The sequence below is a fragment of the Phaenicophaeus curvirostris genome, chromosome 8 (assembly GCF_032191515.1).
Source record: "Phaenicophaeus curvirostris isolate KB17595 chromosome 8, BPBGC_Pcur_1.0, whole genome shotgun sequence".
In the NCBI taxonomy this organism is placed as follows: domain Eukaryota; kingdom Metazoa; phylum Chordata; class Aves; order Cuculiformes; family Cuculidae; genus Phaenicophaeus; species Phaenicophaeus curvirostris.
The window spans coordinates 15,177,071-15,200,513 of record NC_091399.1 but is presented as its reverse complement, the minus strand read 5'-3'; the positions used below and the strand labels follow the sequence as shown (position 1 = coordinate 15,200,513).

General features: G+C 43.6%; 1 protein-coding gene across 10 annotated transcripts in view; it reads left to right on the top strand.

The window, feature by feature from the left end:
* Positions 1-3,298: 3,298 nt before the first annotated feature.
* NTNG1 (netrin G1) overlaps positions 3,299-23,443 on the top strand; it is a 159,381-nt gene continuing 139,236 nt past the window's right edge. For 8 of the 10 annotated variants that reach the window (XM_069862579.1, XM_069862575.1, XM_069862572.1 and 5 more), the window contains exons 1-2: positions 4,663-4,837; positions 9,694-10,400. In XM_069862579.1, the coding sequence (XP_069718680.1) occupies positions 10,155-10,400 (246 nt within the window). In that variant the 5' untranslated portion in view covers positions 4,663-4,837; positions 9,694-10,154. Of the gene's footprint in view, positions 3,407-4,255; positions 4,276-4,662; positions 4,838-9,693; positions 10,401-23,443 lie in introns of those variants that run through there. The other 2 variants (XM_069862570.1, XM_069862571.1) reach the window with 2 other exon arrangements.

The following is a 23,443-nucleotide window of genomic DNA, read 5'->3' as shown; positions in this document are numbered from 1 at the left end:
TGTTTTTCTGTAGACTCCCTGTCTCCTGCCCCTGAGCTGCACGGAAGCTCAGGAAGTGGCAAAACACTGCTCGGGGATGTCTGCATTTTTGTGGCTTCACTGAGTAGGGTCAGGATTTGTCCCCCCTGCCTGCACAAACACAGACACCTTTTGATTTTGCCATTTATCTCAATACTGTTTTCCGGTCATTCTACTAGAAATGGCTCTGCTGCAGGCAACAAAGTTGCCAGCCCAGACCAACATTCAGATCTTTGCCAATCAACTGTCTTTACCAGAGGTTAAACTACTGTGGACAAAGCAGCAATGAAATGGACGGACAAGCCCATCACTGAGAGAGTTCGCTGTTTCTTGGCTATTTCTACCCCTATGCCAGCTCAGCAGGGAGAGGTAAGGGCAAACCAGCGCTCCTCCTGCTCCTCCTTCCTGCACCTTCGCAAAACCTCCTTCAGCTGGCAGCAAAAGAGCTCAGAAACAAGTATGCAGCATGCCGGTGGAGCCAAGCTCCATGTGGAGCAGGCAGTGGCTCCGCAGCGTAGAGATGCCCGGTGGCACCAAGTCGCTCTCTCAGCAGCAGGACCTTCCCTGACAGGGCTCAGCCCTGACCAGCTGCACCCACTGCTCACTCCTTGCTGCGCTGCCAGGGCTCCAGCCCCTCCGCCGTGATCAGCCTCTTTGTTTTGAGGTCAGACCACAGCCACTGCATCTCTCACACCTGCACATTTCCTTTCCGGCCTCAAATACAACTATGCCGAAACAATGGGTTTCAGACAGAGAAGCTCTCCTAATCTCTGGACACGTTTCCAGGGACACTTGCTAGTTCAGGCAAAGGCAGGGACTCTGTCACTGCCCAGTGCAATGGGCCTCTGCTGTGGGGAAGTGCATTAATAAAATAATCTGCTGTATCACTAGAGGTCAACTCGGACTAGAGTAGGTAATAAAAGATTCATAATGGCACATGAGGGGACGCACTAAATATCCAAACCACAGCTTGAAAATCATGCAAAGCTTGATTAGTTTTAGAACTTGGTTAAAAAAAAAAATTACAGTTCAGCTGTTGTTTCATTAAAAAGTTTGCAGTCAGCATTAACCGCTTTTGTACCAGCAATTTATGCTGCTTCCAGTAGAAATTATGCCTTGTAGCAATGAGTATCCTAACAGGCATAGGTACTCTCATGCTCAGGCCAGTAATCAAAAATTAATCCCTTTCACTGATTCCATCGGGGCAAATACCAGCTATTGCTGTGAAAATACAAGAAATAACGCTGCAAGCACTTTCAAGATAACATGTTCCCAGCGTTGTGACTTTCCTTCCTTTGGTATTCAACAACTGGATAAATCTTCTTTTTAGCAAATTTCCAACCCAGTAAAGCAGGTTCTGGGACCTGCAGTGGTCTGCACATTTATAAATATTCAAACTTTGTCTAATCTTATTTTCTATCTAAATATCAAATCTGCTTTAGGAATCCTGCTAAAGCCCACTCTCAAGGTGCTGTGGCAGCAAGTTCCCCAGTCCACTTACACGTGAACAATTGGTATGCACTGCTAAAGCGGCTGTCAGAAATTCAATACAGGCATTCATGCAATATTTTCAGTTTGAATATACAGGCATCATCCTTTCCATGTTTTGCTCCAGCTTATGACTCTAACGAGCCAAAAAACAACACAGGCAAGTCTCCTTTAGCTGCTGAATTCCATCTGCTTTTCAATCCTTGCAACAGCCTTTGACAAAGAATTTAAATCAGATCCTTTTCTCTGATGAGCTTAAAATTTGACTGTGAAGTTGGTCCACATCCTCAGACTGGATTTGATTCTTGGCCATCATTTTTACAGTACAGCACATCTAATCTCAGACTTGGTGACACTGTATTCAAACCAGCTGCTCCAGCTTTGATACAGAAGAGGCTAATATCATTAGCAGAAGAACTTAATGATGTTTGACAAATCAAATGACTTGGTCCTGCCTTTAATCTTTGTGACCAACTAGTTCCACCAGCCAAGCGATGGTCTCAGCAAGACAGGCCAAAGACTCGGTGCGGAGGACAGAAAACGTTCAACACAGTTCCTTAGGTGAGGCTTAGGGCACGCTACCCGAGTGGCACAAGGTGCAAAACAGGTATCTGCGGCACCCTCAGCTCTGCTCTCCACCAAGTATGCCACTGGCACTATTTTAACATGAAGAGCTGCACCCTGCATGAGTGGAAAGGAAGCTTCCTCTCCCCAAGTTAAAAGCAAGAAAGCCCTCCTCGAACACTCTCAGACCATTCACCTTGCAGCATCTGTGAACAGTCAACCCAGACGTGCCCACAGCCACCAAGTGTGGAGCACCTCCGAGGCAGAGGTCGCCGATAGCTGTCACAGGCAGCAGGGCTTGTCCACCCACACGTCCCACTGCAGGGACCCGGCTCAGGGCGTAAGTGTCTCGCACTTTACCGTACAGCCATCCATTTGTCTTGCAAATGGGAAAACAACCCATTTTTTTCCAACCGCAGTGAAACTCTGACCCTCTCCTTTGCGCAAAGCATTACGGAGCCTCAGTGCCCAACATGCTTCCAGTTCAAGTGGCAAAAGAAAAACACTCGTTTCATCGTCTATCCTTTTGTACCAGCTCAGGGACCATTTCCATATGTCAGGAGGCTGCAAACCAAGCAAGAACTGCTTTAGGGGCTGAAAAACCTCGAAGCTTAATTTCCCCACCCCTTTGATCATTCCCAGCTTTCCCGCACTAACAGCTTTTCCATGTGTGTGGCACCTGCGCTAACACAGCCACAGAAACGCCTGAGAAGAGATGGAAAGAGAGAAGCAACACCACCACCTACACAGGCAAACAAAAGCTGGGAGGAAGTAGAAGGCATCTTTTTTACTTTGCTGGTTTACGTGTCCATTAGGGGAAGAAGTAAAACATCCTCCTCAACAGCTCCTGCCAGTTATTCACACGACCCACCAAATTCCGAAGCCCAAGCGGAGAACGAGTCTCTTATTCTACCAGAAACCCGCTGCCTCCTCTCCTCTGGTTACACCCTGGCATTTCAAACCGCCAAACCTCGTCGAGCGAATACAACGGCACCAGTGCCTCCACACGCACATTTAACACCTCTGAATATGCAAAAGACTCAAACAAACAATAAACGCGGCGCCCGAGCATCCACACCAGATCCCGCCCGGAGCCGGCACCGGGACTCGGTCAAATCCAGTAACCGGTTAGTTGCCGGGAGTACGAGCAGTTCCTACACGGGACTCGCTAATCGTTACTAGTTATCGGTACGTTTTATAGCCTGTAGAAACCGGGAGAACTGTGTACGTCTCTCATTGAACCGACAGGAGCGGAGCGGGAGCAGGAGGGAAGGAGTCGGGCAGAGCAGGATGCGGGGCCGGAGTTTTCGCGTCGCTCGGGAGCCCGCAAGGAGCGGTACGAGGAGGGCGGTGACGGCGGCTCCGCGGCGGTACAAGTAACGCTTCCCCGCTGGTTCGGCAGGTGCCGCGGGCAGCGCCGGGACCGGCTCCTCGCGGGGACCCTCCCGGGGGCGGCGGCGCTCGGCGGGCGCCCCCCGCTCCCCCGGGCGGGTCGGCGCGGCGGGGCGGGGAGCGCGGCGGCGACGGGGTGGGGGGGGGGGAGGCGGGCGCGGCGGCGCTAGGGCCCGGAGGTGGGGTAGCCGCCGCCGCCCCGCTCGCCGGCAGTCGTGGGGAGGTCGCTCCGAAGCGAGGAGGAGCCGCTACCGTCGCCGCACGAAGTTTGCCCGGCGAGCTCCGCGCCTCGGAGCGGCGGCGGAGCGGGGGTCGGGGGGGGGGGGGGGGGGGCGTCTCCCCGCGGCGATGCCCTGCGCGCCCCGCCCCGCCCGAGCACCGCGGCCCCGACCGACTCGGACGCCCGGCGGCCGCCCCCGCCCGCGGCTTCCCCGGGGGGACGCGGCGCCGCCGAGGGAGCTCCCCGCGCCCGCGGTGAGTGCCGGGACGGGGCCGGCCGCGCCCCCCGCGGCTCGGAGCGCGGCGGCGCGGGGCGCGCGCCCCCTGCCGCCCGGGAGCGGAGCGGGGCGGGGCGCGCCGCGGCGGAACCTGCGCGGCGGAGCTCGGGGCTCCGGAGCGAGAGCCCCGCGCGGCGGAGGGCGGGGGCGGCCCGGGAAGGAGACGGGGCGGCGGGCGGGTCCCGCCGCTCGGCCGGGAACCGGCTCCCCCGCCCGCGAGCGGCGGCCGCGGAGGCCCCCCCGAGGGACCCCCCCCTCCCCGCGGCGCGGAGCGGCCGAACCCGATAAAGCGGAGGCTTCCGCGCCCTCAGAGCCGGTGCGTGCGCGGCCGCAGCCGAATGAGACTTTTATTGTTCTGCAATCAACTTTTAGAGATTCCGGATCTGGTGCTCTAGGAGCCGGCCTCGCTTCTGTGGAGATGGTAGCGGAGACCAAGTGAAACGAGCGGTGGAGATGCTTTTAAAGAGGGAATAAATCACTGTCTTGCCTAAGGACCGTGCGGTTGAGGATGAGCAGCTGTGGCCTGAGCAGCCGCGCGAAGGGAAGAGAAACACAGTAGAACTTTCCCCGGCTGGGTTTTTTTGTTTGTTGTTTTTTTGTTGGTTTTGTTTTTTTGTTTGTTTGAGGGGGTTTTTTGTTGCGGTTTGGTTTTGGTGTTTGTTTTTTTTTTTTTTTCTGTGGAGCCGTTTTGGTTTGTTTTTTTTCATTTGGAAAAAAAAAAAATAAAGGTTGATTTCTGGGATACATTTGGAGCTTTAAAGGATGTTTGCCAGAGAGTTTCCAGCAGTTAGTGGCAGTGTTCTCACGGAGCCATGGACTTTGCCGTCAACCCACAGCCCTGTGACGCTGATAAGAAGCGGCACCAACTTTCTAGCTACGTATGTAAAATCTGGCAGTAGCACACAACAAATTCAGAGTCCATCAGTCGTTCGTTTTTGTTCAGTTTTGAGGCTAAGCACTTATTGTTAGAAAATTGTAACTTTTCACTGCAGCTTGAGAGCTTGGTAGCCCTGTACGCTGGATACACTGCCTGAGGAGCGTCTGTTACCTCGCTGAGAGTGAAAAATAATGAGAAAAAAAACTGCAACCGCCTTAACTCCTGAGAGGAAAAACTTGCAGAACAGATTTATGCTAGGTACAGAGGTATTTAAGGCAATAAGCCACAATTATAAAGATTCTAAGGGGAAAACTTATACCACCTATGTGCAAAGCCTCTAAAATTTATATTTAAAGCTGGAGAGCTTTTATTCTGTATGCTGACAGCTGATAATAGCCAGGAAGTAATGGCAGCGGTAATGTGAGGTGTCACTTAACGAAGAATGATGTGGGAAAGCCAGAAATGTTTTTAAATACAGTGCCAAATCCCAGGGTTTTTTGGTAGCAGAATGCTGTGTTTTGTTTTATTCAGCCAATAGATATTGACATTTTAAATTCCTCCTGAGGTTAAGAAATCTGTTTCTACTAAATAGTTAAATAAGCTGGATAAAAATAGAACCTAAACTTTCTTTGGAGCAGCAAAGGCACCGCAGCAGTTGTTTGGAATATGCTGTATTTCTTGCAAGTATGATGGAAAGTGTGTATTAAATCATTAAATGTAGGGTCCCTTCTTGTTTGCAAAGGTGAATAATTTTGCATTTATTAAAGAGGTTTGGTGGGATTTTTTAAAATATTGGAGCTCTGTATTTAGCATGTTCTCAAGTTGCCTAGGTGCAGCAAGGTATAAAACACTTGCTATTTATTAATTGTTGTAACTTGCAGCTATGATGACTAGTTATGTTTTGTAAATCACATTATTTCATGCATTGCAAACTGGCTTTAAGTAATTAATGACTGGAGTGGACACCAAGGGTCTTTTTGTGTTGGCTTGATTAGATACATTCATCTGGTGAAGCTATTTAGGGATACAAACTCAAAATGTGTTTCCTTTGGAAGAAAACTGTTCTGCAGCTGCCAGTGTTGGGTAGTGACAGCCAGCACTCCTTGCCTCGCTTCGTGATTTTAGCCGGTTCTCCTCAGGCTGCCGCGCATTATAACAGCTCATTCTTACTCGTGTGCGGTAGCAGTGCACGCTTTGTCAAACGCTCGATCTGTGTGAGTGGCAGTCACTTTTTATTTTATTACCTCCTTCACATACCTGCTGTTTGGCAAAGGGGGAGGCCAGGAGCCCACCCATAGGGTCTGCACAGTGACTTCCCAGCAGGGCGCTTGTGCAAGGCGTCCAGCGATGTGGCGTGTGCGGAGGGAATGATGTGGGGAAGGGGGTGGATTTTCATGGTGATGGAAGGAGGCATAGGAGGAGTGTTTGCTAACAGCCCCTGATGAGAACTTAAGTTCTTGACCAGCACCAATTCTGCTGAGGTGCATTTCAGCTGGTTTGCAGAGGGGATACCAGCTCAAACCGCAGAATTAAAATGCTGCATAAAGTGTGACTTTACCACCTGGTAAGGGATGCGAGTGCTCAGAGCCACCTTCACCGCTGATTTTAGCCTAGGGGTCAGCTGCACGCCATTCTACTCAAATAGCTCTACCATACTCGCTGTGGCCCAAACACCCAGCACTTTACAGTCAGAGCAGTGCTCTTGGGGAAGGCAGAGGCAGCAGAAGTCACCTTCAGCACTGTTCCCCCCAGTGCTTTCCATATTGCAGAGGCTATGGCACATGGGAACATTCAAGACCTGAAATGCCCCGCAGTTAATACCGTGGTTGCCCCACAAAGAAGATCTCCAGAAGCAGAATGCTCTGGAGGCTTTGCATGCGTTAGCTAATGTCCTTCCAGCAGTCTGCTGTTCCTCCACACTGCTCCCTCTTTGCCAACCCTTTGGATCCCCAACATCCAGGGTGTGCAACTAGCAGAACACTGCAGGGTGCAGGGAATTGGAGCACCAGACATTAGTTATTCGTGATTTGTTTGACTGCTTTTTTGGTAAGGTCAGAGGCATAGGCATGACTAGGTACAAAAAAACCTTGCTTTGTGTTGCCTACAGCTGGAGGCTTAGCGCTATGCGACTGGTGCAGCTGTAAACTTCAGAAATGTTATTCTAGACAGGTTTTTTACCGAATAAATCGAATAGATATGTCCTTAGCAATAGAGCACCGAAACGTAGAATGCATATACTGAGTGACTCTGCAGGGATAAATACAAGGAAGACAAATGGTATAGCCCCATCAGAAAAACTCCAGTAGTGCTCAGCACATGATCCTTAATGTGCTTTGGTCAATATCTTTCTCTGTATCAATGGAAGCTCATTAAAGAAGATATTGCAGACTAACTGAGCCATGCCATATTAGTTCTTGCCAAAGCTTGACATTTTTAATACATTAATAATATGTCTGTAATGTAATGGAAAACTATTAATCAGAACTGGTTATATGCCAGAATTTTAAGCTATAATTGGCTGTTTCTTGTCAGGAATGTCTGTCGTACACTGCTACTGCTGCCTAATGCTGTAGCAATGTCTTGCACTCCTCTGCACTTTTTCCTTGTCAGTGCACTAAATTCGATCAATGTTATAGTCTATAATTCCATGTAACGACCATCATTATGACTCTAGCTTACTTTAATGAGAATTCGTTATATGGGAAGTATTTCAGCACAGTGTGTTAAGGTAGTGACTTGCTTCACATTATTTCAGCCCTGATTATTAGTAGATCCCAGTCTCAGCAGTTATAAAAGGTTATGGGTAACTGAAGAGCTAGCAAGGAAAATATTAAAGCAAACAAATCTGGTTTTGCCTGAATATACAGGCCTGTAGTCTAAGGATAATTAAACTCCATAACTTCTTATTTCTAGACAGAAACATCATATTCACTTACTCTTTGTTCCAGCTATGACCAAGACTCCTCCAATAGAGAGTACATTTTGATTTGTCACAAATGTACAATATTTTGACTTTTTTTCAGCAGGGCAGTTGTTCTCTTTTGTATAATGACTGTATAAGCTGGCGGGGGGACAGGTAGTGTGGGGGTTTTTGCCTGCAAAATACTGAAATATATTGGAAAGGACTAGCAGGAAAGAGTAGGAAGTGTCTTTACAGTGACATGGAAAGTTTTCTCTGGATTACTGAAGCCCAAAATAATAAGCAATCATTCACACTGAAAACGAAAAAGAATGTAAGGTCACTAAAAAAGCTGTGGCGCTTGCACAGTGTGCTTCCGAAAAAGATCTTTTTTTATTTTGGTCTTAGGTATTTCTGGGGTTTTTGTCAAATTCAGTTTTGAAACTTAAATATATTTGTACTAATTGAGAACTGTTATCACATGAAAATTAAGACATTCCCCGCATATTCTGATAAAATATAAGGGAGTTGCATGGTAACACTTAATAAAATGAATATAATGGAAAATTGCATTTACGTCCTTACAGCAATTATTGTAAATTACTTTGCTATGGAAACACAATTCAACCATCTGTTGGCATTTCATAGTGTCTGTAGTTTAGCTCAGTTTATGATGAAGCATTACTTAAATATAGGGAGGCCATGTGCGAATAGCTCTGAAGATAAATTTTGAAAATGCATATTACCAAAATGACATGCCAAGGAGCTCACCAAGTCACATAACACTTCCTGTGATTTTGGGATATAGGTGGGTTCGTGACACTGGGCATAATTAAAAACCGGGAACAAGCAAAGCGGGCTGCAGAAAGTGGTGACTTGCGGTTCTTTCTTAATGTCTATCTGATTGACTTGCTTAGATTTTAGCATCCAGACAAAAAGAGTACAGAGGTGCCGCAGCAGCTGGCTGGAACCCTCGTCCTGCACAGAGCCCAGCACCTGAGCTCCCTGTACTTGGCTGGCACGGGCTGACACTGGGCACAGGCTGGGAGAAGTGTGTTAAGAGTTCTTAGCCCTATTTTTTCTTTTCCATGTTCAGGGAACTTATTCCATTTTTGCAGTTTCCCTCATGCATAATTTGTATTTTTTACTGTGTATTTTAAGTTGTTGTAATAACATCCTAGGATTTCATAGCTGTAATAATATGATTGAGGTGATAAAAACCAAGGGAATTTCTAGTTGCTTTCTGAAGAGAGGAAAGGGGACATATCTGCTATGAAATAAATGCTGAGTACACAGATACCCCCATCCCCAAACCTAGGAGAACAAGATTGTCATAACAGAGGGGGAAAGCATCCTTACTGTAAGCTACAAATGAACCATTATCTTTATCGGTAGTTTACCATCAGTGTGATCAGTAAATCACAGTTCAAATAATAATAATAAAAAAAAACAACAAACAAGGAGGAAAGCTTTTCAGTGCTAATGAGAAATTTTAAAAATGCGTAAAGCTTTTGAAGCTTGCTGAGGTCATCTCGCTAAGAGACTATCAGCACCTGGTAGCCCTGATACCCATCTCTATCACTTTTATTAAAAAGCTTTCCTGCTGCTCCCCACTCCCCTGCCTGCCTGCACAATATGGGCAATGGTTGAGTTCAGTAGCCTGCTCTCCCATTTTGCTAGGGTGAAAATACAGTTCTGAAAGCAGAAACCTGTAACTCACCTGGAATGTTATAAATCTGTCTTTGTTAGAGAAGAGTTAAATCCCTCATGTCAAAATACTTTTCACTGGGAATGATTTTGGTAGTTTGTTCATTCTAGTACAGCACCCACAGTAAAGGTTATCCATATAATACCAATTTGCTTTATATTGCATCAAACCTCTAAAATGTCAACATATCATATATTTTGTAATGCATTGATTCTTGGACAATAACTCTAACTCTTATTGTTTCTAAAAGGGTGCCGGTGCCAGAGGAAAAGAATGATTGATGGGAAACAGACACCAGCCTGTAGACGCTCATCCTTTTGCTTCGGATACTGATTTATCAGTGCAGCTGGGCATCCCCTGCTAGCCCTGAACACGGAGAATCACTCAGGGTTATCGACAGTGTATCTGAAGACCCACAGCTTCACAAATTATTATCTACTATTGGACATCTTTTACAAGAAGCCCTGACAGATAAGTTAAAAAATAAAGACAAGCGCTGCGTTGCTGTGAAAGGCTGTCATCGGGGTCTGGCTGGCTTCTACCAAAGTCTTCAACTTAGTGAAACAAACACCCTATCCTAATGCTTCACATTTGAGTTGAAACCTATTCTATAAATTATATACATGTATATGTACATCTATGTATAATCTATAGACTGCACATACACCGGTACCAAGCATCCTTACAAAGGTGACGTAAAAGGATTTAGAAATGTATTTGTCAAGATTCCTGTCACTTCACGCCCTCTGGGTTACCGTGTCCTCCATGATGCAGCACTACCCTTCTGTGTGGGGACACTATGACGTCTGTAAGACTCAGATTTACACAGAAGAAGGAAAAGTATGGGATTACATGGCCTGCCAGCCGGAAGCCAGAGACATGATCAAATACGTAAAAGTGACTCTGGATCCCCCTGACATAACGTGTGGAGATCCCCCCGAGACTTTCTGTGCAATGGTAAGGCAAGCTTTTCATTTTGCATAATTAGTGGAGGTATGTTTGCAATAGATGCCTTCAAAATAGAAGCCCTATAGCACGTGTGTAAGTATCCAGGAAAATCTGCATCACGTTCTGAATGTGAAAGATTCCGCTGAACACAATGCCGAGTGGTGCATTAAGCTGGGCAGTGAAATGTTCTTCTTATGGGGACCTAGCTTGCCTTTGTCTGAATTCAGTATCTCTCTAGATCAACTTCTAATTACTTGAAAGAAAGTGGCATAAAATTCTTAGTGTGCTGATGTCTGATGGCAGTGTTTGCCTGGATCACAAAAGGCTTGAGTGAATTAGTTTCAACATGATTGCCTGAAAGCGTTATAGCAGGGTATAATTCAGCTTGATTTTCAAAAATGAAGTGGTTCTTAGCAACTCAAACTGCAAAAGGTAAAAAGTGGTAGGAGCTGGGCTGGTGGAGCTTTTTGGGCAAGCCCACACAGCCACATGCAGCGTTGCTGGAGCCTTGCTGCCCCATGCAGCAGGTACCCCACCTGCCTGTACAGGCAGAGCAGTGAGAAACACCTTTGGGGGGAAAAGAAGGAGGGGGCAGCTCTACCAGCTGCTGACACCTTTCTTCAACTAAAACGGTAGGCATTCAAGCCAACTAAGAGAGACCAAAGTCAAGCTCCTTAACTTAGATGCTCCTAAAATTAGAGACTACTTTTGGAAATGTTAGGCTTGGAAAATAATTGTACAGGTATGAGAAACCAAGCAGACACTATATATATCAACCATTTACAGAAGTGCCAATCATAAGTGTTTGAGAGATCGTGCTGTAAGAGATCGTTTAAGGTAAAGAAAACCTTCAACTTGTAGGCAACTTGTTTGTCACCGCAAACATGGAAAATTAATTTTCTTTGCAATGAATATTTCTGTTCAATATTGAGTGGAAAATACATTATTCCTTGACTGGAGAATGTGAGTTTGAGGTGGAAAACGTATGTACTTACGTCTGTTAATAAAGTATTGGAAACATACCTCTCATTACCTACATAATTTATATTTGAAAAAACAATGAGTTCTTGTAAGTTAGATTATCATAACAGAGAAAAGTTTAAAAGATGTTTATTTTGTTGTGTACGAACCATCATCACTGTGTGACAGCATCCTCACAGGAAAGAAATTTGCGTTTAAATGCCTTATAGTATCATTTCGACCACTACTGTTCTGTAAGGAGTTCAGGTCCAACCATACATACGTTTAGGTCATTATCTGCACATGTGCAGCAGCTTCCCACATACATTATGGTAATAGCCACGTGGATAAATTGTGGAGCTATGTGAATAAATTACATTCACTGCAAACCTTTGACGGCACCACTTGCTCTCTGCCCACTAATCCATCTCTGTTGACATGATTTTGACACTCTAAACCTCCAGGCAGCTTCAGGCAGCCACTGTTTAAAAACAAATAAAAGCAATATGCTCCATATAATATGGTCTTTATCTTGAAATGTATTTTCTCCCTCAGAATAGTAAGAGGTGTGATTTAGCCCTCAATCAGTGACACTTAGTAATTCATGGTGTAGTCAAAAGTTCTTCTTAACACAAAAGAAACTTTGCTTCCTCCTTTTAGTATAGATAAACAGCAGTTCCCATCGTAAGTAATTTCTTAAGTTTCTGAATGCCTTGGTTATCAATCCACTCTAGTTAGAATAATGATTTCAATAGATTTTTTAAAGGACATTTTGATTAAATCTGAGTATTAAAAATGATGCCAGGACTCCTTCTGTGAATGTTTAACCTAGTGAGGTTCTTAATGCTGTGGTGAGGGATGTAAGTTTGCTTAGGAATCACCTGAGGTGATGGGTGTAGCTTACTTGCTGCTTAAGCCATTGAGATCCAGGCAGCCACCAAAATCCTGACATAAGGCGCAGAGAAACAGGAAGAACTGGGGAGAAGGAGAGAGCACACACAGTGAGGGAGTGTATTTAGTGATGTGAATGTATAGTGACTGACTCCTAGATGATTTGCTTTCAGTCTAAACATATATTGTACCTATACACCATATTCCCGTACACATTGCTAATGGCTTGACTTGCTTGAAACATCAGGCAAATGTCAGAAGTGTTTGATGTTCCTGAGGTGCTCCACAGCAGCAGAGCCCACAATTCCCTAAAAATGCTCCATGTCCACCTGTGCTACAGCTACAGATAGAAATTACACATTTCTTTCAAACCAAGGTTTTACATATTTGTAGGGCTGAGTCTTTGATGTTTCCCCTTGAGGAGATCTTTCATTTTTGTGTTCATTTTTAGTTTTAGAAAATGAGTTCAGAAGATAGCACTGTCATGCTTGAAGAACGTGGGCAGTGGAAAAGAGTGCATTTCTGCTAGGTATGTCCTTACACTAAAAAATCCCTAATTTGAAACTACAGAGATTCAAAGTTTTCTTTTCAGCAGGGTGAAGTGATGAACTGATTTATACAAATGTTTGAGTTTATTATTGTGAGTGTTGGATATTTGTGTGCCGAACCTGTGTACCAGTGCTTTGTAACTGAAAACAGGTTAAAGCTCAACTGCTTTCTGGTAATTCCTTATAAGAGATCAGGGCCTTTTTGGATATCCTAAGAATAAGCAAGGGTACCAAACAACTGAGCCTGCTTCTGCAGGAAGAGGAGGTCATCGAAGCAGCCTCCTGTTTTGTTTTCACGTCAGTCCTCTGATCAGGCTTAGTCATTTTTCTGTTCATCACAGACTATAACAACTAAGGTACTAGCTGTTGAGCCTGTGTCAGCTATCAGTGCAGCATAGATTACATCCCTGAAACACAAGCAGACTGAGCGATGCACCCAAGTCTTGCTGGGAGATTATGGTAAAATTTAAAGCAATCTGAGAGGGAGAGTCTGCAATAACACACAATGCATCATGCATTGCAATGCACGCCAGCATACAGTGCAGAGGAGGTGGGAGTTAATGGTAAAATTTGCCTCCTCCTTGTTTCTGTATATTCCCCACAGAGTTAAATGTTCTTACAAGTCCATTATGATTTTTTACTCTGTGAGCTTGTTTAATTAACAGACCAAATAACAAGGTTTTGTACATGCAGATTTCTTGCAAAATGCAACACTCTTCTAGCTGGTTGCTAAACTCAGCACATGGCAGCTCAGCACTTGTGCACATCTTTGGGTTGTCCTTCCCAGACTGCATCCATAGGTATTACACGGAATGTGCAGCAAAAAAAACTATCCCATAACTGCTTTTATGCAAACTGTTCTGAGAATAACGTTATAGTTTCTGGTGACATTCAGTATTGACAACTCATGAGATTATTCCGAAGCCTCAAACCCCTGGAGTCCTATGATTATGTGAGATTCTCAGCTTTCATGTAAAACTTCATTTTTATTTCTTTAGTCCTTGGTTGTGGAGAAAATTTTGAAAACGAAACTGAGAATCTCAAAAAAGCAGAAGCCAAATAAATAGCACTCCCAGTTATTATTTGTTTAAAATCTCATCATTTTTAAAGTCACTCAGGATTTTTAGGGCTTGGGAAAGGATTTTGCTTGAGATGAGAGATGCATGAAAGGAACTTATAAACATATGAATGGCTTAGAGCAGTGAATGCTCACAGTTTGTGGCTGTGGTGTTGCTTGTGTCTGTAAGGAGGATGTGACAGCATCCTTCCCTAACAGGGAATACTCCTCCTGCCTACAGGATAACCAGCCCTGTGGCTGACTGGTAACCTGTGGCTTCCCTGTACATTTTAAAGCAATCTCTAGCTGCTTAGAGTGAGGCGCACATGCTGGCAGATGATGCAAGACTGCTTTCTGTGGCATTCCTTCAAGGAAATTCGGCTGTCTTTTGTCTGTCACAGAGTTGGACTGTACAGTCAGAGCATTTGAGTGAGCGTGACCATTCCTGCGGGTCTGTAATTCATGAACGTGGAGCATTTATTTGTCTTTGGTAAGAGTGTGTCTGGCACCATACACTTACGCTTAGTTGGCCTGGGAGGAGAGGGGAAGGGAAGAGAGGAGAAAAAGAAGCCTCATCATGCTTTCAGAACTGCAGGATTCACTTTGCAGATACTGCAAGTAAATTCTAAGTACCTGGGGGTGCTAGGTCTTGTGGTCTGCAGGATTTCAGTTTATAGAATAAATCTGCTTTAAATCTCTGGGAGTAACTAACAGCTGGTGAAATCTGCTTCCTTCTTTGTCAGCACCTGTTACAACTTCACAAAACTCTGTCCAGTTACAAAAATGAGTATATCTGCCTTTGATGACCATCCCTGTCTTTTTCCCCTGTAAGAGCAGTGTACAGGTGACTTGTGACTTCCTTGTTTATGAAACAATTTCTGGCTGTGCCCTAAGTGTGAGCATCGGGAGCCCCACGATGCTGCTCAAAGCTCTGGACTCCTAGCATCCCAGCGCTGCACCTACCCCTCACACTGGCTCTCCTCTGCGCTCAAACCCAGCAAACGGGGTTTGCATTCAAACTGTAGCCAGGATTAGCTTGTAAATTCATCACCAATTTAACTAGGAGACTCCTAGTGGCTGTTGCTGTAATTTGCAGACTGAAGACGAATTTACGTTACCAACCTGTATTTGCGACTGTAATGGCAACATAAAAATACTAATTTCTGCTTGTGATTAGACCTAGCTATCATAACACCACCCCGTATCCCAAAGGCTAAAAAAATATAAAATTATCAGCAATTATCACTGCCTACAGCTAGTTTTCTTCATAGGTTAAAGAGAGGCTTGAAAAGAAGCCTGTAGACCAGAGACCTGTGAGTTTGTACAATTTATAGAGCAGAAATGCTGATGACAGTAGAAATTTGAGCCCTTGAGTGCTACTCTGTATTTCATAGCTAATCAAAACTAAATTAAGAAACAAAGATTATTAAAAAGTCTTCTGTGCGTGTAATTCTGGCATAATATTATGAGGTGGACATTAAATTTTTTTCCTCTGAGACTTTCAGCATCATTAATATAGCATTCCTTTAATTACAAGTAGGCTCATATTCCTTAAAAAAGGAAAAATGCTCTATAGTGTAGTTAGCAACACCACTATTATGTTTACAGAAATAATTAAATGAACAGATATTCTTCTGAGTAATGTATAAATCAAAATGTGACATGAAACTGAGGGGTTCAGAGCATTTTGTCATGCATACGTGCATTCTAGGGTAAGACACTTTAAAACAGCGTTGAACAGTGCTGTCAAGATGCTGATAAAAAAAGGTTTTTTTCTTTTATGGGCTGAATAAGGACATGCAATCCTTCATTTTAGTTCCATCTGTGCAATCTTATTAGGCAGCATGGGGTAGAACTGGAGCAGGAGTTAAAGGTGAGGTTATTGTTACTGTCTTGTTTAATGTGGATTTTCATGATTGTATACTTTAAAAATATGTATAGCTCAGTTTTGCAGACTTTATTTATAACACCTGCATTCATCTATTTTAAACTCCTCTGAGCACATTTAATTAATGCAAGTGTTGCTTTGTCATTGTTGGAAAGAACTTTATCTTTCATGGAGCAAGGCTTTTATTTGGGCATTTCCTCTTAAGTTATTGCATATTTCATTCAGTTCTGAGTACCATAAGACCTATACGGTGAGCTACGGCCCCTCTGTCCTTTTTCTTCTTCCCTTCTTAGGGCAGGACTCTGCCGCTGCCCGACTGACGTGGCTTTTCCCATCAAAACACCATTTTGGTCCTTACGTTCCAGCCTGAGACCAGAGGATCCCTTTACTTGTGCTGTCCGCGCTCCCTCCCACCGGTCAGCACAGCAGCAACAGCCTATCTGTGCCTTTGGTAGCAGCCTGCCCGCAGACACTGCACAAGTACCTTGTTCCTCAGACTTCTTGGTAAAGGCATTCTTAGTTTCATAAAAGAGAAAAAAATTGATATAATTAATGTCAGCGGGCATAACAAATTGGTTTGGTAAAGTGTCTGTTTTCTTCCAACTGGGAGCTATCTAAAAATTAATAATTTCTCATCAATCAAAACTGAGGATTGCCAGTAAAAAAGATTTGCATTTTATTCATTATCACCCATCAAGATTCCCCAGTAAATCACTATCAAAACTGTTCAGTTTTTTTACTTCTCAGTTACACTTTAGGTACTGGAATGTTTTCAAAACTTTTAGCAAAAGTACACCCACAAAGTACTTCAGTTGTTAAAAATATTTAGGGGTAAACCAGAGTTCCTAAACAAAGTCAGGGTTTCTACTTGTTTTTAGTTGCAGATTTTTAAGGCACATATCACTTCAACATGTTAAAGTGCATCCTTCTAACAAGACGTATGTTTTATAAATAGACTTCATAGAAACTGCTTAGCTGCTGCTTTTAACACTGCCTTTATTCCATTTAGTACCTGCTTCCCTATTTTGATTTTTCCCCTGGATTTAGCTGGAAATATTAGACATTTGTAGCTAATAAAAAGATCAGTGTCTTTTAATAACACTTGATTGTAGAAAGGAAGGGATTATAACGTGTCATGTAAAACTTAAGCAGTAATGGGAATTATTTTAGGGCTTCTGTCACCTAGTAAGAGTCATGCAGTGCACATGTTTGAAAGAAACAGCTATGAAGATGCTCCTTTTACTGGCAGATTATTGATGGCCATGGCAAGACAAAAACAATTTAATCAGGGTTTAATTTCAGATTTTTTTTTAAATGTTATTTTTTTTTAAACTTTTGGGGAGAACTTACTTAAACACTTTTCTCCTGTCCATAGAAAATTTCGAGAGAGAATTCCTGGCAGGCCAGCAAGGCAGTTGCTGCTGGCTGGGAGGTTAGTGCAGGTGGAGACACGGTGGCTCACGGCATCCGCGAGCTGCCTGCTGCTTCCATGCTATCCTGTCCCCTCCACTGCATCCGCATCCTCTTGCTGGGGGCAATTTTGGCCTTGCAGATGAGGTTCTCACAAATACCTGAACTAGTGTCCCCTCTGCTGCCCTTGGCACCCTGGGGCCCCCGAAGCACCCATCCTCACCAGCCAAGACAGGTATCTGGGAGGGAGCTGCCCAACTACTCTGTTTGGGTGCGGAAATGGCAACAGCAATTTTATAAGGAAATAAATGGCTTCCACTGTAAAACGGATACTCTGACATCCACAGGGGCAATCTGAATGGCTTGCTGTCAGCGCAGCTGGACGAGAAATGTCCCCTCTGCAGCACCTTTATTGCTGCCTTCCGCAATAAAACAATACTGCTTTATAAATAAAGTCTTTACTAGCAATGTGTTGTAATCTGTACCACTTCCAGTGCGGCAGAGGTGATCTCGAACCTCCGACTCACTGCAGGCAGACTCTCCTAACAGAATTTGCTAGGGTACAGAGGAACAATGCAGTAAAGCAGCACCCTGAGTGGTGCTCCTGGTCTAGGGGTCATCACCCCACCCTACCCTCCTGGACTGAGGGCCCCTGGCAGCGGGTGACTGCGCTCCTGCTCTGCTCTGCTAGAAACCCTGAACTAAGATTTTTTTTTTTTTTTTTACAGGCGGGGTTTGGGGGGGTGGTGAATTCACCTTTTGTCAGAGGAACCTTTGCTTTCTAAGCTGGTGATGCTGTGCAGCCAGCCTGGCAGAGCAGCAGTGCAGGATCACCCTCCTCACGGAGAGCAGCCAATTTTGCTTTTGCAAATTTTGGTCAGGGGTGTGATGGCCCATGGTCCTAACGAGCTGTGCAGCATTGGGCTTTCCAGGCTGCTGTCTCATTTTGAGGACAGTGTACAAGGAGCGTGATATTGTATTTCCTCCCGCTGTGACAGACAAGTCTCAGAGTGCCAATTTTAGGTTTACTTGGCAGAACTGAGCAAAGCTAGTTTTAGGCTGCTCAGGTTTGTCCGGATTATCTGGACAAACATATTTTTCCTTCTTAATTTTTTACCTGTATGTCTCTAAACCCCCAAGTTTCATGTTTCTTTCTGGCAGAGCTTGTACTTTCTATCAGCTAAAAATCACTGGAAACCAAATGCATGTTCCTGAGGCACTTCTGTATATTAAAATTTCCATTTGTAAGCATCTTAGTTGAAACAAAACCAAGTGAACTCAGCTGAGAGTTCTGCAGACCCTGTGTATGTCAGGACAACCGTTCTGGTTAGTGGGCTCTCCTCAAGTTCTACAAGATGACAGAAGTCAATAAGCTGACTCCCAAATAATGATTTTAACTTTTAGATATTTTTGTTCCTTATAAAGCAGCAAGTCCTGTGTACAGCCCAAGTCACCCCATGCAAATATTAAGTATTCTGTCAAAACATTCAAGAAAAATATAGATGTACAGACTGAAATGATCATCAAGCTCTCTCGTCCCTTCTCCTCTGTGCTGTGGAGCAGAGGTGGGGAAAATTCAGGCAATCATTAGCAGTCCTCATTGACAAAGTATGTAAATAACCTATCTTCTTACACGTGGACAAAACCCAGTCATTTCTTTTTATCTACCAAGCTTAGAAAGGGCTGAATTTGTGGCATTTGCTGCCTTTTTTTTTTTTATTTTAAACAGTGCTGATTTTGTTTTGCCAAAGCAGCAATTTCCAGTTCATAAAAACCAACATACTTAATTAAGAGTAGCTAAAACCAGGTAAGACATCCATTAAACCGAATATTTCTTGACTTTTTTCAAGGCCTATAAATACTAGCTAGATCTGAAAAGTCAAAAATAATCCCAGATATATTAAGGTCATTGACTGATGAGATGCACGACCTTGTGTACGCTGGGATACTAATCTCGCTAGCTGAAAAGCAGGAATCATTCTGTACCCAATTTACTTGTAGAAACAATGGCTGTTGATACACATTTTAGGTATGGAGGTTTATGTTTTCACAGGTCACTTGCGGTGACACCATCTTGACCTGCAAGTACAAATATCTCTAGGGATATGAAAATCCTTGGCATTGAGCTGGCTTGGCAATGTGCATAAGTGATTTCATGTAGCTTTAATGTTTGCTGTATCGTCTTTTCTGTAAAATGGTTTTATTTCTTCTAGTTCTTTAAGCAGATTGTTTTAAAGACATTTAGGAATAAAAAAGGAGAGGAAAGAAAAGGGCACAAATTAATTTTAATTATATTTATTGCAAACAAGAAATTGTGCAATACTAGAGATATTTTATGTCAGGCTTCAGCCTAGAGAGAATTTTTATAGCTAAGTAGTTGTAAAACCTTTAAAAGAGGACACCATTATGACGAGAAGAGCAGTTTCTTACATGTACATACTGTGTATTTCCAGCATCCTGGTACATTTTAGATTTTGATCTGTAAAACTGTCAGGAGGCATCATTTTAGCTCATCAAATTGATTTTTACCATCTACACCTGCTCATAAGGCACTTTCCTCCAGTGAAAACTAGACAGAGCTGCTTGTGGGTGACATTTACAAATGAGTGGGGGGAAGGTAAAAAAAAGCAATAGCAAACAACTACACAAAAGCCCTCATTTTTTAACGATAACAATGTGCATTCCTGTAGAAAAAAAAGTACAAAATTTAGTTTTCTGACTGCTAGAACAATTCTTTCTACATGTGCTATTTTCCGTGTCTATTTTTATCGCAGTTTTCCAGACTGTGACATGCCTCTTGGCTTCCTTGACCATATGGATCTGCCAAGCACTATGAATACTGTAGCGATAGCCTGCAGAAATATCCTAGCAAGGTATCTCAGACTTCAGAATCATTAAGTAATGGGCTTAAGGGGTTGAAGTGTTGTAACTTTTCTCGCTAAAATTTGAGGGTAATTTTTTTGCCAGTAGTTTGCATCTACAGTCCCCTTTTTCCTGAAATAGAAGTGAGAGAAACTTTTGAAAATAAAAGGTGAAGAACACACAAGTGCTTTGTTATCTAAAGTAGTTGGTTTGATTTTAAAAAAAGGTATCCTTCATTAACAAGAAAGCAGGTGGAGGTGAATCACAATGTATATTTCATGCCTAAGATTCAGTGTTTGGCTTTCCATAAACAGGACTTCAAATATGATCTTCCATTGAAATCTGTGCCACGTATAAGCCAAAAGGAGGACTTCTACTGACAGCAATTGGTCATGCCCAAATACTGCTGCCTATAGTACTATTGTACTATACCAGTTTGAAAGTCTCAACTGGAAACTTCATAGACGTCTTAAGTAAAAGCAAAATTAGCAGTGTGTTTTTATCTTTTCATCTTTTTCTCATCAGAAGGAATTTCACTGCAGTTCATTGATCTGCAAACTTTTCCAGTTATAAAATCTTCTTTACTCATTATACTGGTTCTTGGTTTTGGATTACTTTATTTGTGAGCTTCAGTGCAAGGCTGGCTGTCTCTAGTGACAGGACATGATTTGGTTAATGAGATACGATTTTTCTTGGGTACAGTTTTGGCAATTATGGCGCATGAGAGAATACACATTCTAGACCTATCTGTAAAGTGCCAGCTGGAATGCATATATTAAATACATATCAGGGGTTTGCATATTAAAATAGATTATTTTAGTTTTATGCATCTCATGGCTTATTTATAAATAATTAAAAAGGACAGAAGACTATTATTGAATAATCTTCCCATAGTTCTCCATTTTTGCACCATCATCAGTTGCAGTAGTCCACATTAGCTAAGCATCATCATTTATGAACTTCAGGTTTTGTAGGTCTAAAAACAAGTCTCCAAACAAGAATTCAACAGTTCTGTTATTTGTGAATCACAAAAGACGTGGGGTTTAGCATGGCATTTTGTGAAATCTTAGGCTTTAATAGGGAGTATGTAATTTATAAACGTTAAACAATGGATACTGGTTGATGTCTGAAATTTGTAGGAGATTTATTAGGTTTTTTGAAGCCATACACATATTTGTTTCTCCTCCTTGTACAAGTTGTTTCTACAAGTCTTCAGCTGATGTAAAATGGTGTATGTGCATTGAACAGGATGGTGCAGCCACTGTGGAGAAGGTGGCTCCTGCACCTCTGCCACTTGTGGCACCTCTGCACCCCTCCTGGAGCCAGCCTCTCTGAAATGGAGGAGAAAATGGTGGAGAAAAGGAAGACGGAAGAAAGAAATGGGGAGTTGCTCCAAAGAAGACAAAAAGCCTGCCTCCCTCCTGGCTGAATCCGTGTTTCGTCACACATTAAGGGCTCTACAGCTTGAGAAGCCACCAGAGCTGATGGGTTAGTTCTAACTTGCACTTCTGCTACCCATTTTTGGGCAAAAGTCTCTTAAAATGGCACAGACCCATTCAGAATTCAGTGTGGCCCTCAGACAGGTACCAGTGAAATGTTTTTAAGATCTTCTTGAAGTCTTAAGATTAAGGAGTTCAGCAGCAGGATAGGAGGAACATGTGCTGAAATGTGGATTGGTTTATGAGGCCCCACCTCATCATCGTGCTTTTGCTAAGTGAAGTCTCCGAGACAGTAAATACATTGCAGGACTGCAGAGAAAGCAGGTGCAGCCTTTTTACAGGCAGTGTTCGACTCTTTCAATCAATAATAATCTGACTAAGAATTTGGAGTAAATGTCATTCTGGTGATTGTATCTTGTCAAGGGCCTCGTACTGCTAAGTGATGGGTTCAGAATAATAAAATTGTACATAAGAGCAGAAACAAAAATCAGACAGCAGCAGCAGGGCCCCACTGAATTTAACCTTAGCCTCAGCATTTGTTTGGGTTTGGGGTTTGTTTTTTTTCTAGTTCTCATCCTCAAGGGCATTGCACCTATTTTAGTGTAACCTTCAGCATCCTCCTCCTGCCAGGCCAACTCCTTCTGATACCCTAAGACAAGATTTACAGGAGCTGACCAAGAAAAAATAATGCTTTTTGCAAAATAATTAGAGATGAATGGCACCTGTGATGACCTATGTTAACACCTTTTTTTTTTATTGACACCGCCTTACATGAGCCTCTCTAAACTCCTGTCACATAAGCAAGGCACAGCTGGGGCTTTTTTGGCTGTCATCCTAGCCAATGTCCAAGGCCTCAGAAAGTAGATGTAAGGGCAATGCTGAGCAAGCCTTCGTTGTCATTGCCTTTGCTCTGAATTAGCAATTGGTTTGTTTATAATCATGAGCTGTATAAAGCCTTGCAGGAAGAGCAGAACATGTTTACTTTCACAATGATTAAATAAATCATAAATTGGAAACACCTTTGGAATTCAAAAATACCTCTCTTAACCAGAGATCAGATCCATAGTGTTTTGCTGGGAAATATGTGTGAACATCGTTAGGGTAGCTATAGCAAAGGGCTGCTGCTGCTGAAGAACAGAGTGATAAACCTCCTCTCTTGAGCTAGTAATGTCAACCTACAAGGTAATGTGCCCTGTGCCCCAGGAGGTGCTGCAGCCCCTAAGCAACCCATGCATATGGAGAGAAGCATGTAGTAATGTTGCATCTCAGAAGAGGAGGACAGAGATCTGTCATTATTTCTGTGCAATTCTTTGAGAATTTTTGGATGATTGGTTTTCAGGAGCAACCAGCTTTTCTCCATGTAAGAAATGCTTGTGAGATTCCAGCAGTATTGTCACACAGACTTTGTTGGAAGACATCTGGCCAATAACTCATGAAGCAGAGAAAACTATAATTGAGCCTACAGTACTGCTGCATCTGACAATACATGTGTCTACTTAAGCCTTGCACTTCGTAGATCTCCACGTGCCAGGTAGCTAGGTTCAGTTATCACCTGGGCCTGAGATTCCATCAGTAGCCATCCCAAGGCCCTAAAATCTCTTTTAATCCCCCTTGGGCTTCTTACTGCTGCTTCATCCCCTCCCACATGGAGCAGTGGTAATAGGTAATAGTCTTAGATCTCACCAGGCTGGGAAGTTTCCTGGCCATATCCCTTACCCTGGCTTCTGGGAGGCAGCAGACTTCCTTGTGAGTGGGGTCTACTCGACATAGTGGTAGTGGATGGTGTTGGTGGATGAGAAGCTCAACACGAGCTGGGAATGTGTGCTTGAAGACCAGATGGCCAACCATGTCCTGGGCTGCATCAAAAGAAGTGTGGCCAACAGGTTGAGGGAGGTAGTTCTGCCCCTCTACCCTGCTCTCATGAGACCTCACCTGGAGTACTGTGTTCAGTTCTGGAATCCTCAGCACAGGAAGGACATGATTCTGTTAGAGCACGT